This window comes from Cheilinus undulatus, linkage group 13 (assembly GCF_018320785.1).
Source record: "Cheilinus undulatus linkage group 13, ASM1832078v1, whole genome shotgun sequence".
Taxonomy (NCBI): domain Eukaryota; kingdom Metazoa; phylum Chordata; class Actinopteri; order Labriformes; family Labridae; genus Cheilinus; species Cheilinus undulatus.
The window spans coordinates 14,788,747-14,809,110 of record NC_054877.1 but is presented as its reverse complement, the minus strand read 5'-3'; the positions used below and the strand labels follow the sequence as shown (position 1 = coordinate 14,809,110).

General features: G+C 38.5%; 1 protein-coding gene across 5 annotated transcripts in view; it reads left to right on the top strand.

Moving 5' to 3' along the window:
* The window catches only part of LOC121519574 (microtubule cross-linking factor 1), a 144,147-nt gene that overhangs the window by 17,021 nt on the left and 106,762 nt on the right, over positions 1–20,364 (top strand). For all 5 annotated transcript variants that reach the window (XR_005992713.1, XM_041802330.1, XM_041802329.1 and 2 more), the window contains exon 3: positions 674–832. Coding sequence is in view for 4 of the 5 variants with exons in the window: in XM_041802330.1 (XP_041658264.1) it covers positions 674–832 (159 nt within the window). In the remaining variant the exon portion in view is untranslated. The remainder of the gene's footprint in view (positions 1–673; positions 833–20,364) is intronic.

Below are 20,364 nucleotides of genomic sequence, written 5' to 3'. Positions count from 1 at the left end.
ACTCTGCTACTTGTGTCTGACTCAGATGATAAAAACAGATCAATATCTGTCCCAAAATATCAAAAAGTAGCAAATGGCATGCACTGGTGAGGACAGACAGCGATAGAGTGAGGGAGAGAAAAAGAGAGCTGCTGACACAAGTCACATAATAGCCCGATGATACTAGTCTGTACACAGTAGCTGGGTTTGGTTAGTTATATGCATATTAATCCTTATTGGCTGTTAGATTCAGGCCTGAAGATTTATTTTAGAATCTTAATACAAAGATGCAGGCTCTCACAGACATACCAGCAACGCTTAAATTTAAAAGAGCATTTCATTTAATATTTTTTTTGATATGCAACGATCAAAATTTGGCATCTTTGCCAAAATAAAAATAAAACCATGTTGCCCTTTGTAGCTTAAATTTTACTGCCAATAAACTGATACCAGCATTATGTTTTTGGATTTTAATTTCCATGTTAGCTGTGGATATTTAATGTAAAGATTTCAAATGCAGACATCGATCTAATGTCTTGATCCATCCTTGGCTTGGTGGATATATAATTAGACAGCTGTTGTGTGTTGTTGTGTGTTCAAGGCCCATATTATAAAAGGTTCATCAACCTATTATGCCTCATCTGTTAGAATTGTGATTGTGTTTGCTCTCAAACGCCCGTCCTTGTGTTCTCAGGTGGCCAAGGACGTGTCGGTGCGTTTGCACAATGAGCTGGAGAGTGTGGAAGAAAAACGTAGCAGAGCCGAGGACGAGAACGAGCTGCTCAGACAGAAGATCATCGAGATGGAGGTCTCCAAGCAGGCGCTGCACAATGAGCTGGAGAGGACCAAAGAGGTGAGAGGATAATAATGCTGTTTGATGACAGACTGCTGCTGGGTCATGAGATATTTTTTTCCTTACTCACAAAGCAGTAAAATCAAATAACAGAAACTTAAAGCTACTGTGAGGAGCTTTGAGCTGGTTATGAAAGAGACTGAAATTAATACTGACCCCTCTATATGACCTACAGAAGCAAATGAGACATTAAGCATGAAGATTGATTATTTCAGGCCTGTAGCCAGCCTGGTGGAGGGGTGGCTCTTTTCCCCAAAAGTGGACATTTTTCAGTTTCCCATCATTTGAGCTTGAAATTAGATGGCTGTATTTGTAGCATAGCACAGACTCATGAGAGTAGACAGTTTCCCATTGTGGCAGGACTAAGCAGTCAAAAAATCACTGCAGGCCCTGGACGGCCCTGGTCATTGCATCAGATCATACAATGATGCAGTGAACAGAGACATGGAAAGCAAGATTAGTGTTTGTAATTACAACACCAAGACAAAGCTAGTATGATATTTGAACACATTTCTCATTTGCAAAAGTTACTGCAAAGAAAGACAAAACAGTGCAAAGAAGTCAAAAAGACACTTTGTAATTCATAAAGCACACACCCAGAGTGTAATCCACCCTGTTACAGCACAGACCTTTCCCTGGCAGATGCACATGCTGCAGGTGCTGGAATGAGTAGATGGCTCACATTTCAGCAGCAGGTTGGTCAGAAATGCTCTATTGTAAAGTGTTTGCTGGCAGTTGCACTGTGTCACGTGTGAATTCATAACACAATCAATGGAAGAAGAATAACAAAAGTGGTGGTCTTACAAGATAAAAGATTCTGTGTGGTTTAGCAAGTATACTGGTCATCATTGTTTAAAAGGGGGACAATATTTACTCAAAGAAATGACCCAATTTCATGAACTTTCACTGTGAGGAGGGGTTCCCTTGAACCCTTCAGCTCCTAGTGGCTATGGGCTTGTTTTTCTATTTTGTGTCTGAAGCCCTGATAGTCCCTAGCCCTAGTTTGAGCGGTAGATGTCAGACTAGGTGGATGTCTGCATGCTGAAGAAACATCCCTAAAACCAGTGGTAATCATCCTGTGACTCTAGAGCCACACACACAGCTCTTTTGTGACAAGTTGTGGCTCTTTTAATTCCTGCTTGGGACAAAAAATAAAACTAAAAATATGTTTAAGAAAAAGAAAGAAGGGAAGGATTGTTAATGTAAGCCATGTCAGTAAAGCCTAGCATTAGTTCATGGAGGACATGGTGGTCATACGTCTAGCCACGATCAGCTGATCCTAATTAACCCTTCCCAGCTCCCATAGCCAATTACAGCTCTTTCTCTCAGCATAGTGGTGTATTTAAGTATTTCATACTTCCCACCAAACCCTGCTTGTTTAAATGCTGATGCTCCTCACTGTTGCTGCTGCTGCAAGCACAGCTTAACCTCCTCCACCCCAGCCTTCTCCTTTATAACATAAAGCTTGTTGCACCCTCCTATTTGGATTCATGCTACTATGGATTAATTGCTCAAAGTAATTTTATTGTTTTCAATATGCATTGTCATAAATGTATCCATCTATATGGGGTTTTTAGCCGTGCGCTCCCTGGAAAGTCAAAGCATGCAGCTTGACTAACCCAGGGTGCATCTTTAGAGCAGAGCCTTCTCCGTCAAGTAAAACTGTTTATCCATTTTACAATAAAATGGTAAATGTATGACGAGAGTGTTCCTGCCTGGAATTAATTCGTTTCCCACTTGGACTACACTCAAACAGGCAGCCCAAGTTTGTGCTGACTGTCTTTTAAACCTTCACTATCACCACATGTACATGCGAGAGAGAGGGAGCGAGCATGAGAGAGGAAGTTAGGAGTCCACTGGTGCAGCTGTAGCAAGTGAACTGATTGAATGTTAAAGCTGAAGCTTCTCCTAACTTCATTACAACATTTTTCTGCAGCAGCTTCCTGCTGATGCTGTCCTCCACTCATGCTCTGTAATGATCATTGTGATATGCATCATCATCAACGAGCCTCCACACATGAGGATCACCTGATGTTCTAATCAGCATCAGGGTAGAAATGTCAAAACACTAGTAATTTTATTTCAATGTCTTCATGGAACAGCAGATCAATATTGCAGGTGGGCAGGTCTAGACTATGCCCTCTTTTGTGGCCTATTAAAATGAACCACTGTTTATCATTAAAGTCCCTGTAAAGTGATTTAAAAAAATCTTTATTTATAAAATTAAGCTTCAATGAGGCAGTAAAATCTGTTCTAGGATGGTGTGGGCATTTCGGTTGAATGAGCTGAAGCCACACCCACTCAGAGGGTGAATTTGGGGATTCATTTTACTGTTTTCTGGCACAAATTTCTCTGTTGTGATACTTTTAATTACCTCTAGGCCACTGTGGCTGATAGACTTGGAAAATTTACCTCACAATGACCAAAAACATAGCATGTAACTGGCTGTTAACTTTCAGTGAAGGCAGTGACATCAGCTAACAACAGAGTGTGTTGAGATGAACTGCTTGGTGATTTTATATCATTGTAGCATTAGGGGAGTGGACTTATTCCCATCAAGACTGATGATGTCATGGGCTCATATATTTGCCCATATAAAACCAAGCCAGGAAAGAGATATACAACTTTCTAACGGTCTAAATCCAAAATTCAGTCACATGTAGATCTCAGTGTTCTCACATGTTTACAGCAATCTTATTCCAACATATCTAGTGTGTGAAGACACAAAGTTTGGATTTCACTTTACAGGGTCTTTAATATTATACACAGCAAAAACTGGAGTGTTGAATTCTCAGTGTTAAACATTTCAGTGTTGATTTTAACACTCAAAGTGTTATTTTAACTCCATTCAGAGCAAATGGTCTTTAGTGTTGGAGTTATTTGACAGTGTTAAATCGACCAGTGTTATTCCAACACTGTAGAGAGTCAGTTGATCCAAGCCCCACCTACTGCAATTTCAAATCTGGGGGGCAGAGTTTTCCCATCATGCCATAGTGCAGAGTATTAAGCTGGGTTCAGGTGTTTTTAGATGTATTTAGATGATTAGCTGTGTTTAGATGTTGCCTGTTGTACAGGGGTCACTGCTGGGATTCACTTGCACATGTTTCTTGAATTACCTTAAGTTCCTAAGTTTTTGATGCATAAACACTTTTGCACCATGAGTGTAGTTGTCTTCTAGGTTGGTCAAGTCTTGGCTGTGGTGACAGGTTATTTATGACTGTGCAGTGAGAGCAGATTGTCATCCCAAGACAAGCTTTGACTTTGAATTTGCCTCACAACTCCCTGACCGCTGTTGAATACCTCACAATGCCAGGTGACAGTCAATGTTGTCAAGTGTGTTTGATTACCAACACCTATTTTGTAGAACTTACATGTCTTGTTTCTTGTTATTATCAGGTTGGTGGAAGAGGGGCAGTTGCTATCCACAGTATTTTACACCTGCTGAAATTAATTGTAATACACTCCTTAGTGTTAATTTTTTAACACTGATGCCAGTGTTGAGTACTATCAACACTACTCAGTGTTCACCAGTGTAAATTTTTGACACCATACAGTGTTGTAGTAACACTGGTTCAGTGTAAAAAAGTAACACTTTGAAAAGTGTTACATTAACACTCAAAAGCGTGGAAACATATACACACTTTTCTAGTGTTAGATTTAACACTCTCAGTGTTAATCTAACACTGGCGATTTTGCTGTGTAGCAAAGACTCTCATAATAATGACCAGCTTTAAGCACCATGAGCACAGCACTAGCAGCGTTAAGCCCCGTTACAGTGGCAAAACGTGAATATTATCGTCGAGTTGTGGTCAGAGAAGCAGTTGAAACGATAATTGTTGTTCTTACTGCAAAATATGATGCTGATGGCTTTGTTGATCCATAGCCTATCATTAGATGTAAGCCTGTGTTGTTGTGGCAGCTCGGCTACCTGCATAAACAACAGAATCAATGACCAACATCTGCCTGATCAGCAGGGCTGCTGCAGTGAATTAATTTCATCAATCACTTCTCCTGACAGCCTTTTCAAAAGGACTGCTCTATGCAGTGATGCACAGACTAAACGTGCTTTAGTCTCCAATAGTTGTAGATGAAATGATGGGTTGGATTTATCTACATTTGGAAGCTTAGAGCGTGAGAGCCACAATGTGATTAAAGTTTTCCTCAAGGCCTGAAAAAGTCAATGACTTCCTTGAGAGTAGTTCAACAACTTCTATATAGTGATCTTTCCTGCTGTTTGGCTTCTCATCTTACAAATACTTTTTAAGGACAGCCTTGTAAAGGACTGCACTCTTGTTGTCTCTTTTTGCAGTGTCATGAGATACTAGCCTTATAATTATGATGTTAGGATAAGAGTTCGTAAAGCAAACGCACATTTCCAAAGACTTTAAGAAACTGAAGATGTTTTTATTTTGCTTTTTGTGAATCTACACCAAAGAAGTTGTCATTCTTGAGTAACCTGAGGTTGAAGAGTATCTGTGATTCAATAGATAAACCCTCTTATGTTTCTAACCTGGAAAAAAATCTGAGTTCATGCATCTTTTGGAACGGTGGTTCTCAACTGGTGGGTCAGGACCCAAAAGTGGGCCACAAAGCTCTTTCCACTGGGTCGCAATTGAGTGCCAGGAAAAAAAATGTGGCGAAAAGTCTATGTACGGAAGCCCTAAGGGGATTTACATTATAATAATGCATGTATTTTTTGGTTCTCCTATGATGACTAGCATTTTTCTCAAGAGTTCAACTGACTTATCCTTATCTTATCTTGGGATAACAAAGCTAAAACAATGAGGAAATTTCTTGAGGTATTCCTGAATTTCCATAGTGTCTCTAGGAAATGGCGTAAAATCAGATATACAGTGCTTAACAAATTTATTAGACCACTTGGCATATTTGTCTCAGAGACCATCCAGCATCATGAAGCACTTTAATGCGGACTCTTTCATTTTCAGTGAGCTCTCCACATTTTACCATTTTGAACAGGAATGAGGAATTTCAAACTGAGTTCACCTTTTTAGACCCAAATTTGAGCCGACTCACTGGGCTTCTCTGAGAAGTCAGAAATTAATCAAGCATAACATTCAACCACTAAAACTCATTTTTCTGTTCAGGAATGCAAGTAAATAACTATAATTTGACATTAATCAAGAAATAATAATGTGCTTTTCTATTTTTTCTGTTTTTTTGTAAATCAGTACATTTGAAAATTCATGGATAACAATAATAATTCTATTTCAGCATTAAAAATATCATTTGAGTTAAAGAGCTTCTACATATTGGTGTATTAACCATTGCAGAAACATAAAAAATGATTTTGGTAATTAGCAATGCTGTGGCATAAACCGTACTTTGGGTGGTGGTCAAAAAAATTTTTTAGGCACTGTATAGCCTATACATGGATGTCCTTCTGTAATGATGTGCTTTGAACACAATGTTTTGCCTAGTCTCCATTTTGGGTCCACACTGTTACATTTTTCACTGAATTAATTAAGGTGGTTGGAAATTAGTTAAAATTTGAGTTTTAATGTCTCTTAAGGAGGTGGTGGTAAATTCTGGGTGACTGGTGGTGACCAGGTGAGAACCACTGATTTAGAATTAAGGGCATTTGCTGTTTTAGAATTAGAACATTAAACTTTCCTTTGTCCGTGTCTCTTGTTGCTCAGTAGGGAGGGATTCGCATTGATAGCATTGAGGTGAGATTCCTCTCACAGCTAATAAGATGAGCAGAGGTTGTTCTCAGGGCTGCTCTGCTCAGCTGATTAGACTAATGGATTGTGACAAGAGCCAGTAACGTCTCGTCTCGCAGCAAGTAGAAAGTGGGCTAATACCCCACACTATTTAGAGTGGACAACTACGCACTGTTCCAATGCTATCAGTTCGCTGTTGTTTACATTTCAGATTAAAGGGCATGGTGGCAGCAAGGCAGGCTAGCTACAGGAGCAGTAGGCAGCTGTGTTACAGCAGAGACAGAGAATTTGGCTAGGATTGTGGACCTGAACTGATAAAAAATATTAATTATCAAATAGCTAACCCTTTTTTTAGCACAACCTCAGCTTCATGGAAAAAAAAACAATTTCTTAACTTTAACTTACTTTATTAGATAAAGGAACTCCAAAAAATTAATATTTTACACAGAATACATGTTTGTATCTATGGGATTTTTTTGCCCACTAATGCCCAAGTTTAAAATTTTTTTTGTACTTAAGTATACAATGGACAATATATATATTTTTTTGCATTTCAAGACTGTGAGATATTCCCATGCAGTCGAAATTAAATTATATGAAGTTGTATAAGTGCGGAAATCAAGCTAAATGCATAAAAATGCAATTATATACATAGCTGGGGGGTTTTCTAATTTTAGCAGTCTCACTGTAAAATATTTTATGAACACTGTTGCAAGGAGAATTAAATTACATGGACTACATTTTTACAGAATAGATATTAAGCAGATATTAAGCAAATATACGATTTTTTTCCTTTTGAAAACTGACATAAAATGCTGAAATTCGGAAAAAAAGACCAGTGCCAGTCCTTTACAGTATAGAGTGCTGTCCTCTATGTGCAGAGCTAATTTTTTATATCAAATCTAAATGATCACATTTTCTGGTCTAATGGATTTGTTGATGGTTTGTCAAACAAAAACTGAAAGAGAGCTTAAAAATCACACTTCCCACTAGGGCTGGGCAATTAATCGAAAACTTGATTAAATCTCAGTATGGCCTGCTGCAATATTCAAATCGCAGAAGGTGCAATATTTTTTTGACCTGAAATTTGTGTCAAAATAGCAGCTTTAAACGTTTTCTTTTTTGCAGCAGCAGCAGAGATGCTATGCATGAAATATAATGCAATCATTCAAGTTCCAATTTTTTTAGAATAGTGCATAAAAAAATCCTACCTTCCTTTTTTTGTACTTTTTTCTTATTAAATATAAGAATGACAAAAACTCTTCAGTGCAACAATTCATATCCAATTTACAATACGAGTCAAAATCATCACAATCAGATACTTTTAAAGAATTTTTCAGTCCTTATTTAGCAATAAAAGAGAGTTAAGGAATAACCGTATATCAAATTGAAATTGCAATATTGGTGAAAAAAAATTGCAAAGTGATTGCATTGCAAAATGTGGCTTTGTTTGCGTGCTACTAAGTGGCAAAAAAATGCAGGATAACATCACACTAGCATGATCGTGGACTCCTAAGGTTTAATGACTTTAAACCTGAAAATTAGCTTTAAAATGTTTTTTTTTTCTTGAAAATGATCAGATCCTCTTTATTATTTTTTTTCTAGAATGGACCAAATACACTGTCATAATAATGGATAGTTTATACATTGATCTTTAGTCAAGGACAAGTGTATGTAGGCCTGTTATGTTGGCACTTTGTCAGTGAAAGGAGGTTCTCGTCTCCTTTCACGCCTCATCTCTGAACTTTTCAACGCTGACATTATCCTGCTGTCTTCTGCTTTTTTGACTAATTATCTTAAGTTTATGTTATTCTCATATATACATCACACAGAGAGGAAGTCATGAAATAGTAGCATTAAGAATTGTCAGAGAAATATGTTTAGAGCTCCAGCAATTCAATAATCCTATCAAGTAAGGATGATGATAAAATGTTGTATTGATGATTAGTCCCGTCCCTATCAGTTACTCCATAAATGCCTTTAGGAAATCTTTATGAAGACTGTCTGTGTTTGCCACTGTTTTTAAAGGTAGCATATCAGCTCCAGACTGAGCTGCAAGTCAAAACAAGACAAAATCCAGGTCTGGTCTGGATGAGCTGATGCAATAAATACAAACTCTTTCTGTGTCCTTGCTTGACACTCTGACCCTGTAAACAAAAATAAAAAGTGACTGTAAAGTAAAATTTGAAGGAAACAATTCTCCAAATGAGGAGTTTTCTAATTTCACTAAGCTTTTATTCAGTTGCAGTACTGCAACTCCTGAGACCACAGGATGACACGGTCTCTCTCGTACACAGCCACAAAAAAAGAGGCGAAGAAGCGGATGAAGGAGCGAGGCTGAAGATATACGCTGCTCCAAATAATTGCAGAATATTTTGTGTTCCCCTGAGGTTCGTCCCAGAAAAACACAAGCCGCGCTTCGACGTCACGTGACGCCATGCACCCCCTCCCTCCCCCCTCAAGCAGAGGCATGCGTTTATAATGCAGCACCCCAATATTTCCATTTCTGTTGCATGGAATCCACAGTGTGCTTGTCCTAGATTTCTCAGTATGAACTCACCGTGTACTCATTATAAAAGCTAAACCCTCCTATAAAATGATAAAGCACAGAAGGTAGCCTCTTTTATTCTTTTTGTGGCTGATAGCAGTGGATGATAAAAGTATTTACAAACATTTAGTCAGGGATAGATTTGAATGAATGAATCTAAGAGAATCAGCTCTTGATGTTGCTCAGTTGCAGAGATAAATCTCAGTGACAGACTAAAGAAAGAGGAGGTGGAGAACATTTTACTGATAAGAATGTGGTTTAACTGGACTTGAAGGTTGTTCCTTTCCCTTTCTGCTTTAATTAGACTTTGGAAATTGTGATGCAGGTGTTATGTAGCACAGTGAAAGCAGAAAAAACACCAAATCTCTGTGGGTTTTCTCGAGTTTTTTGGAAATCTACTGCAGGCTGAAGTGTCTATTTGCATTTTTCTTCCTTGATTTAATTCTGCAGTTGTTCTAACACCAACATCAAGAGCTAACATCACTCATGACTTTTAGAGATTCAAACCCAAGTCACAAACTTTTCATAACAGCACAACATGTAAAAAAACAATGAATAATTTCTCCAATGATTCTGGAGCTCTGTGGGATCCCACGGTTTCTCATCCAGCTGATGTCTGCCCTATATTTTGGTACAGAGAGTGATGTGAAGTGTGGTGGCTCCACCATCTTAACCCCTACACTCCTCAGTACCTGTATGGACTGGATAATTGGGCGTGGTTTCATTTGGTGATGTCCAGATCACTCATCTGGAGCTACCATATCAAATTACAAGACAGATTTCGGCGCTTTATTTCGGTACATCGTCAGCCCAATGCAACCACTTTGAAGGAAAGGCACGAAATATGATGTGTGAAGTGGTTACACTTGTTTGCTTTACTTACATGGTCTTACCAAGACAGCTTTTATTCAGCTGCCAACTTTTGAAACCCTTTTTCTACTTAAAGTATTGATTCAGGCACCGTTCAGGTGCTGGCACTTTTGAGAAGTATCAATTTAGCATCGGCATTGGAAAAACCTCACACAATACGCAACCCAAGTCCTTGGGCAAGACACTTAACCTGAAATTGCTCCTACCACTGTGTCAGTGGTGGGTGAATGTGAATGCATGCATACAAATGGGATTGGTAAGTTCTGATGGCCATTCTACATAGCAGCCTCAAACATCAGGGTGTGAATTGTGGTGTAAAAAGCCCTTTGAGTAGTCAGATAAGTAGAAAAGTTTTATACAAGCTAAAGTCCATTTATCATTTTCCATTTAGGCTAGCTGGGCCAAAGTTAAGTACGCAATGCTACAAGCACACCTCTTTCACTGATTTATGATGGACTACAGGGGTGGTCATACCAAAGTAAGGCAGAAAACACAAATGTAAGATAAAGTGGGTAGTGTTAGTCTTGCAGGTGGCAAAAGACTTTGCACAGAACTTTTGTGCAGGCAGCACTCTGACCGTTGAATACAGCACTTATAAAAGCCGTGATCTCTCTTTACCCAGAAGGCTAGCAAAGGCATTAAATAAAATACATACATCCTAACAGAAAGCATTTCAGCAGTGGCGGGATGATGAAGGAAGCGATGACTGCCAAGATATTATTCAAGGAGCATAAAAGTAAAACTGAAATAATGTTTGATGTTTCTAATGTGCAGTTTGCTGAACATTGCAGTCTCTGCTCATCAAAAGCTTTATGTATTTAGGTATTGGTATTTAGTGCACCCAAAGAGGAGGTAGCTCTGAGCTAGTTCAGTTGTTTTGATAACTTAGTTAAAGCTCTCAGCCACCTTTGTTTTTTTTTGGTAGCTGTCAGATAAAAAGGGTCTCTGCTTTAGAGTATAAAAAAGTCTCCTTCGATACGTTTTCTTGTCAAACTTCCTTACTGCAGTGGAAAACACAAACTAGATCAGACAATTTTGTCATCTTAGTCTTTTCAGAGTCCATCTCCCGCTGTCTTTGTGCATGTTTTCTGATACCAATGTGACTCTGGCCTAGAGATTGGCACCCCTGCATGGTTTAATCCAACAAGAAGGCCTGTTATAAAACACCCTGGCATGTTTGAGCTGACTCTGACGGGAGGGGAGAGAGAGAAAAAAGACAAAGAGGCAGAGACTGGCTGTAATCAGATGGCTGAAGGGCCGGCTCGCCGGTGATACGACCACAGCTCTTGCAGCTCACACAGCTGATATTAAAGAGTTTAGCAGGGCTGCTAGGCTGACAGGGCCCTCTGTTTGCTACAGTATTAGCCTGAGGACTAAAATGCTGCTACTGCTGCTTCTGTGTGGTCAAAGGCAAGCAGTGATTGGCTGAGAGATTTTTCAGTCCTCTGGCATTTGAAGAAAGAGCCGCTGATACGTGTAATGAAATGGAACTAATGAAATGTCAGCGTACATAGCACAAGCAGCAGGTGATTTATTAGGTGTTCTCTGTGTGCTGTGATAAGTTCATCTTTCATTACGGCAAAATGATAACGCTTTGTGTTGTGCTTTTCCTGCTCAGTGAGAACCGGTTATGTCTCATGTCAGATTTCCTCCTTAGACATGCAGATTTACCCGACAACAGATCTGAAGAGGACAGAACACAATGACAAGCCAGCATCTACATGTTTAATAAGGCGTGTTGGAGGAACTTCTACAGTAGAAGTGTGGGAGTGTTTTATTCTGATAAGAAATCCAACACTAGTAAGCCTTGACTCATCTTTGGAGCAGATCTTTCTCAGTATTTTGTGGATAGTGTGCTTCATTGGCAGTAAAAACATCTAAAGACGGCTTTCATTGGGACTTTTTCCTCAGTAAACTATAGTTCTAACTGTAAGGCGTGAATGATATTGAAAAACATGTATTTTTTATGTAATAACACAAAAAGTAAATATTTTTATTGAGATATTTTAGCTGAATATTTCTGGGGCTGTTATGTTCTCGATCACTCCATTTGATGCTGTGTTCTGATTGGTGAAAAGACTTTGCAAGAAACAGGTCCTTGGTATTGATTCTCTGAAAACACCTGAAGTCAAAAGATGCAGAAACCACAGTTTTGATCAAGAATGAACCGATAAATATGTGTTGACCATATTTTTGTTTTTTGGCATTTACCGTTTTTGGTAATAATGTTTGACGGGTGGATTTCTGTAAAATGGATAAAACATTGAACCAGTCTGGGTAAAACTGTTTCAATCTCAATTGTTTTGGATTTTGTTATCAACTGAAGGGAATTTAAATACAAATATTCCATACATACCACAGCATATACATGTATTTTCTTGCATATTTCTAAATTCAATAATGTTGTAGGTGATGGTCTGGAAGTTACGGGGGCCTTACTGTGGCCTTTGGGCCAGTGTTAATTTAATTTAATTTAGTCTAAAACTATGACCAAAAATGTTCATCGACAGCCTTTTATCCATGAGAAAGACTAAACTAAGACTAGCCAAAAATAATACAGTTTAGAATAGCTGTCAAAATTAACACTGCTTTGGGCCACCAGTTGGTGAACACCTGTGTAGACCAATGAGCTTCAATTAGCCAGCGCTTCACCAGGTTTTTGCAACTATGTTTCCTTCAGTTTGTCCCATAACACCTCCAAAGGGCTGAGCAGTGATTTCCAGCATCCCATAGCACCCCCCTCCATGCCAGCTCCCATTACCAACCATGCAAACACAGAGACATTCTTCAGTTTACCCCCTAAATACAGGTAACAAATCCAGGCCTCATACATTCATGCTCCAGGTAGTGACAATGCTCATACTACCTACCCCACCATATGCCCTTTAATTGTCTCCACAAACAAGACAACTACTCTTGCTGCCAACATTACACATAAAAACAGACAGAAAATAAGTGGCTATTTTTGTGCAGGTGCTACAAATATCATCCATTTTTTTTCTTTGTTCTGAGTTGTTGGCAGGAATCAGCCATGATGTAAGAAAACCTTGACTAATAAACCACAACTCCTGTAGCTGTGTTTGCAGGGCTGCACATTATTTTAATCCTCATTATCATTTAATAGTTGAGGCTAAGGTTGAATAGAATCACAAAAATGAAATGTTTTTCAATACTGTGTTTCAACATAACAATATCCAATTTATTAATGATCAATAGGATTAGAAAATATAGAAAATTTAAAAAACTCTTGTTCAAAAGGCTGGAGTTTTGGTGAGGAATGAAACGATACAAAATGCAGGAAAACTCTCTATATATTTTAAATTCATCTGTAAAGCATTTATGGGTGCTGATGTAGCTCAGTTGGTAGAGCAGGTGCCCATAAACAGAGGCTGTAGTCCTTGACCCACTGGCTGTGGGATTGATTCCCGGTCTCATAGCTGTTTGGTGCATGCCTTCCCTCCACTCTTGCTCCCATATTTCCTTTCTCTCTTCAGATGTCCTATCAGAACAAAGGCAAAAAGCCCCAAAAATGATCTTTAAACATAAATAAGAAGCAGATTTATGACAAAATGAGGGTGTAAAGCTGCTCAGCTCAGAGCTAAACATGGCATGGTTTGTGTTTTTCCATAATGACTGCTATTGCAAGGGAATCATAATTCTTACGACCAGGCAATGGACTGCAGTGAGCCGAACTCCACTCGTGATACGCTTTGTACCCCAACAGAAAGGTGCCAAAAAAGTAGGATGGTACAAATCAGTAAGTTTGGTACCTATCCCAACTTCTGACAGCAGAAACAGAAATAATTGCATAAAACACTGAACTAAACTGAACCAGACCAGTTGTTTGAAATGCAGCCGTATTTCTCTCCACAGATAGGAAATTTCACCTGTGAGTAAGTCTAGAGGGAAGGAGCAGTCCTCTCATCATTTTAGATATCAAAAAGCTCTGTTGTCTTATCCTGAGGATTGAAACGATTTGCATCTTTTTCACTTATGTAAAAATAGAAATTGAGGGTATCTCTCAGACCTGGCATCTTTTGTTCCAGCGTTTCTCTACTACAAAGGCATGAGAGGGGAATGCCTGCAATCTTAATATGTCAACAACGTCTGAGCGCAGACATCATCTGTTTCATGTTGGAGCAGCCGCCTCCTGCTCCTCTCTTTCTTTTCGACGTCTTTGAAGAAGCTCCTGATTCTCCTCTTCTCATCTCTGCTTCTCACGACTCCTTCATATCTTCCCCCTCTTCCTCAGCTCTCCTCTGCCGTGGTTCCCTGTCAGAGGAGTGTGAAGGAATATCATTGACCTAGTTAATATCTGGTGTCTGTCTCCACCAATAGGAAGGAGAGCAGGAGTGAGGCGAGGAGAAGCGCAGGGACTCTGCTGTAAGTGGAAATCTGCTGCAGTGACACACGTCCATAGGAGGCTTATCGACACAGAGCGGCTGTGCAGTTGGCTCCATTTCCTCATTTACATAACGGACGGAAGATGGCTCTTACATGTCGAATAAGACCATCATTCAGGTGTTATGAATATCTGAGAAGGTCACAGCTGTGTTGTAAAAAAAAGTTTTACATTTCTGACAGTTCATGTCAAATTTAGTGATGTTTGAAAAATCTTCGTGCTGTGGCGTTTAACATTTTAGAAGCCCTGCCCGACGGGGAAAGTATCATAGACGGAAAGCAAACAAGGAAATCATCAATTCTGCATGAAGCCTGGAGTGATGTGTTTTAATTCTGCTGCAGCCCTTTGAAGTTTAAAATCCTTAAAATATGAAATTCCTCCTCCGTATGAACAAGTGTTTTAATTTACACAAGTATCTAAGCTCTACTCCATAATCTTTAAACATCCTGAAGCATTCACTGTAACAGCAAATCAAAGGTTGGCTTAAAATAGAGTCATTTAACACAGTCTTGACTCATATTAATGATTTGATTCGATTCCCAACAGTTATAATCTCAGAGCTTGCTAAAACATCTGTTGTCTAGATGTCGACATCCACTTTTGGTATTGTTTTATGATAGTTATATGATAGCATTCTACAACTTATAACTGATAATGTTTTTATATGTCTAAAATATTTGGAAGTAAACAACATATTGGAGCTTTGTTCTGCAAATATGTGCTTTCCTGCAAACCCCCAAAATATCTCTTAGGGGGTTTTATAGAGAGGTGACCAAGAACCCCATGGTCATTCTGACTGAGCTCCAGACATCCCGTGTGGATATGGGACAAAGTTCCATTGCTGCAGCTCTCCTCCAGTCAGGCTAGACGGAGACCTTTCCTCAGTGCAAAACACATGCAAGCCTGCTTGGATTTTGCAAAAAAGCACCTGGACTCTCAGACTGTGAGAAACAAGGTTTAATGAAACCAAGACTGAACTGTTTGGCCTCAGTTCTAAGTTTTATCTCCTGAGGGAAACCAGGTACCACCCATCATTTGCCCAATACCATCCCAACAGTGAAGCATGGTGGTGGCAGCATCAGGCTGTGGGGGTGTTTTTCAGCAGCAGGGGCTGAAACACGAGTCAAAGTACAAAGTTATCCTCAATAAAAACCTTTCCAGAGTGCTCAGGGCCCCAGATTGGGCGGAAGGTTCACCTTCCAACATTGATTGTCCCAGAGTGGTCCAGCCAGAGCACTGAATTTAACCATATCGAACATCTCTGGAGAGGCGGGAAAATGTCTGTCCACAGACAGCCCCCATCCAACCTGACTGAATTTGAGAGGATTTTCAAAGAAGAATGGCAAAAATCCTCCAATGCAGTTGGTCAAAACTTGTTGACTTCAGGCTGTAATTGCTGCTCAAGGTACAACTAAATACTGAGGAAATGGTCTGAGTACTTACGTCAGTGTGATATTTTAGTTTTTTCTTTTTAATGCATTTGCTAGAACTTCTAAAATTCAACTTTCACTTTGTCATTTTGGGGTACTGAGTGTAGATTAATGAGAGAAAAAAATAAACTGTAGCATCAGGCTACAATATATTTCTGATTCCAGACATGGGAGGTTCTGACTCATTTTGGAGCAGTAAAATCATTATATTGACACCACACACTTGAATATTATTTGGACATGCCCAGCTGGTCATTGGGGGAAAATCGGGCCTGAAATTAGGCCTGAAATCATCTTGCACTTGATGATGTATTGCAAATGCAAATTCCACCAGGAAAAGTCAGAGGATCATCAAAGTAAGTATAAGATTCATCCTCTAGGGATCATGAATGTCTTTATAAATCAAATGGCTGTCCATCCAAAGGTTTTTAGAAGTATGAAGGTGAACCAAAGAAGTTTTCTAATCAATACCAGCTCGATTCTCATCCCAGAAGGAATTACCGTCATGGAAAGTTTTACGTTTTTAGGCTTTATCACAGGTGTCATGCAGGCACTGCTTTTTTATGCTCAAAAGCAAAGTCTAGATTCAAAACAGATGGAACAAAAGACATTTCCAGTGCTGCTAGCACAGCTAAACAGCATTGTCTCATCATCCCACAGCTCACTGCTGCTCAGCTTAACCTAGATCTGAAAACAGCAGAACATCCACAGTGCCCATCCGAGGTTGGTTCTTTGTGCTCTTCTCTCCTGCACTGTAACAAATGGGTTTAGCAGTTATATTTAGGGAGGCTGACAGCAGCTTGGCAGGCTATAAGTCAGTCTGAGTCACTGTGTTTCTCACCTCTCCTCCAAACAGAGAACAGACAGGCCGTCAGAACAACACAGCTCACCATAGTATGACAGAGATGGAGCCTTGAGTGAAATATAGTCCTCAACACAACAGTTTTTTAGGCATAGCTGAAGGTTTGTGAGAGTGAAGATGTCGGTATTGATCTGAGTTTTACAGCTGAGGCAGGATTTTGGATCCCTTCAGGGTCGTTTTTTTTACAGATGGAAAATGGAAGTAGATCAGAGAGAAAACATCTTTGTTTCATTGATATTTTATTGTTACCAGGCATCAATTTTTGTGTATTATAAAAACTATCATATAATGATAAATCAACAGAGAATTGTTGTCTTAAATTGCAAACAAACAGAAATTCTCTGATTTGAACATAATTTATATGAGTATTGTCCAATTTTGTTCCAAATTCAAGTAAAAGAAAAATGTTTTAATTGTGGACCGCAAAATTTAAGGCTTTGGGAAACACTACCCAACATTTTCAGACATTAAATAAACCAAACAACCGAACAATTACCTAAAAGAAAAGCGAATAGATAATTGTTAGAATTAGTACATTACATAATTTGTATATTAGAAGTATTTATTACAACAGCTTTAAATGCAGAAACGCTTCTTGTAGAACATGCTTTCATTCCTTGAAGTTGTAAGTGAATAAACAAGTTGATAACAAAAGTGACACTCAAGTATGTGATTACAATAATACAAAACTTAAAAACTGTACGCCATATGTTCCAGTACTATTGCCGTAGTTTTGCTCCAACTAGTAAATGTTAAATATCTATACACTGCTGGATAAATTGACACACTAAAACCTGATACATTATTTTGGCGCTGACAGGGGTATCCGCTGTCACCAGACACCCTATTCTCACTGTATCAGAGGCCTTTCTGATCACATTCCGATTGCAGTATTAATATGGTGATAGATATAAGATCATATGTATGTTACCATATTGTATCGTAATATCGCATCACATTGCTGTCTCGTATCATCTCATATCAAAACTGTATCATACCAGACTGTATCGTATCATACAAAACCATACAAAACTGATGATAATCTAATTGTATCTTATCTCATAGTATGGTATGGTGCTGCATGGTTTGTTACCATATTGCATGCATCATATACAAATATCGTTTCCTGTCAAAACATATTGTATCTTGTGATATGGTATGGTATGTTACCGTATCATATTGTTTCATATCATATCGTATTGTACCTTATTGCATCGCTGCATCTTACCAATCAGTGTCATACCAAACTGTATCATATCGTACCAAACCGTACCTTACTGATCAGTATCTTATCGGATTATTTCGCATCTCATTGTATGGTATGATGCGTTACAGTATGTATCTATACTGTATCGCATCATATCGTTTCATGTGTCATTTAAACTTATTTTATCTTATGATATGGTATGGTATGTTACCATATCGTATTGTAATGTTTTATCTTGTATCTTATCTTTTTGCACTGCATCGCATCGCTGTATCATATGGTATCGTATGGCATCTTACCAAACCGTGTCATACCAAACTGAACCGTATCATTCAAAACCTTATTATATTGAACAGCATCTTACTGTATTGAATCGTATCATATTGTACCTCATGGTATGGTTTTGTGCCGTATGGTATGTTACCATGTTGTATTGGTCATATCATACTGTTTTGTGTGGTGTTATATAACGTATTTTATCTCATCATATTGTATGTTACCGTATCATATTGTATCTCACGGTTTGAAATTGTGCTGTATGGTATGTTAATGTATACGTACCAATTGTATCTGTTCATATCGTATTTCATGGTATGATATGATAGGGTATTGTATGGTCTTGTGTGGTGTCCTATAATATTTTTTCTTATGATATGGTTTGGTATGTTACCATACTGTAGTGCACTGTTTAGTGTTGAATGGTTTTGTATCATACTGTAGGTTTTGTATCGTATTGTGCCAAACTGTAATGTATCATACGGCATCGTATCATTTCACATCATGTTGTTATCATGTCAGATGGTATCATATTGGGTCATTTTATCCTACTGTCTAGCATTGTATCATGTTATTTCAGTGTATCGTATCATATTGCATCATCTTTTATTGTTTTGTATCCTATGGTTCTGCATCTTATTGTTTCAAAATGTGTTTTATCGTATCAAGTCTTGTCTTATTGATATTATGTAATGTCATTTTGTATTGCATCTCATCATGTTATATCGCGTTGTGTCATGTCCTGTCTTATATTATTGTTTATCCATATTGCATCACATCATATTGTATGGTTAGGTAGGGTATTACTGTAAACCTGTGGAATCAAAGATTATTATATAAAACAAAATACTTAAACACACCCGAAAAAAAAAAACTGATTACACCAACAATCACTTAAACTATTTTGACTGTTTGTCATGTGAAGTTTTAAAAACCTGGTTGATGCAAATTTTTCATCATGCACAAATCATAATTTTTCTGTCATTTCTTTAAACCAACAGTTCATTGTCCTATAACTTTATTCATCCTGACAGTGGGTACATACTGTTAGCTCTACGTAAAAGCTATGTTTGGTCAATCTAGCAGTATTCCTCTGAGTCTTCCATCACATTCAAAGTGCTCTATTTAAGGCGATACAGCAGCGTTAGAAGCTGCATGGGGGAAAAGCCCCTGAGCGTTTCATGTATTTGAGCATCCTGGAAGCCTATAGATTGGTGCTCTCGTTTGAAGTGAAGTGAGCTCGTTATAGAAGATGAGAAAAAGTGAACGAGCAGCGAGGCAGACGGATGCTGGCACTCCCAGCTCTCTGGGTTGTGTGTTGCATGCTGTCATGATTAAATGATGACTTCAACGATAAAGACAGAGACCAGCCCACACGACTTGATACACTCTGAAAAGTCCTCATCAGAAGCAGTGACATCTTCATTAAAGTCCACCATCCTCCTCCTCATCTAGCACATGCTCTTAGCAGCTTCTTCTTAATAATCACCCACTCTTCTTGTCTCTTCTTTAGTATTTTACAACTTGAAAAAAAATCCAGCCCTGCTACTTCTAACTTTAGAGATCATTCATGGGTCAGTGGAGCTTTTGCAGTACCGCTCTTTTGTTTCGTCTAATGGTTTTTACACTGATGATGACAGCAGAAGGAAGGACATCATCAAAATAACAAAACTTTCAATCAAGCCGTCCTCTTCACAAAGATGTTCAATGATTCTTGTTACAGAATATCCCAGGGTGCTTTTGTTATTAATTTTTACCTGACAGGAGGAATAATGTGTTCAGTACTTCCTTCTTTCTAGTCAACATATACATGGGATTTGTAAGATTAATCTTGTGACACAAGCAGATTTTAAATACGGTTAAAAATAAACCTATAAACAACGTCCTCAAAAAGCGTTCACTTTTAAACCAGTTCTAAAGTCTGGGGTCTTCAACTGAAAAATATGCACTGTCTGTGGCATATTTTCCACCATGCAGACATGAAAAACAGCCTCAAGTTAATATTTAAACAATGATTTGTAGACATGAGACATGTCCCATTTTTCAGCCATAAAGAAAGCCTGTGTCACTTCTTCTAACAGGATTGGCTTAATCCCCACCCTGACTCATAATAAATGTCAGAACACTGTAAAATACAGATAAATATAGTTCTAATTTACCACTTGAAGGTTTGTACATTAAATTACATTAAAGCAGAAATAGGTAAAGATACCTGAGTGGTTTTCAGATCCATTAGCATTTTATTATAGCTACAAA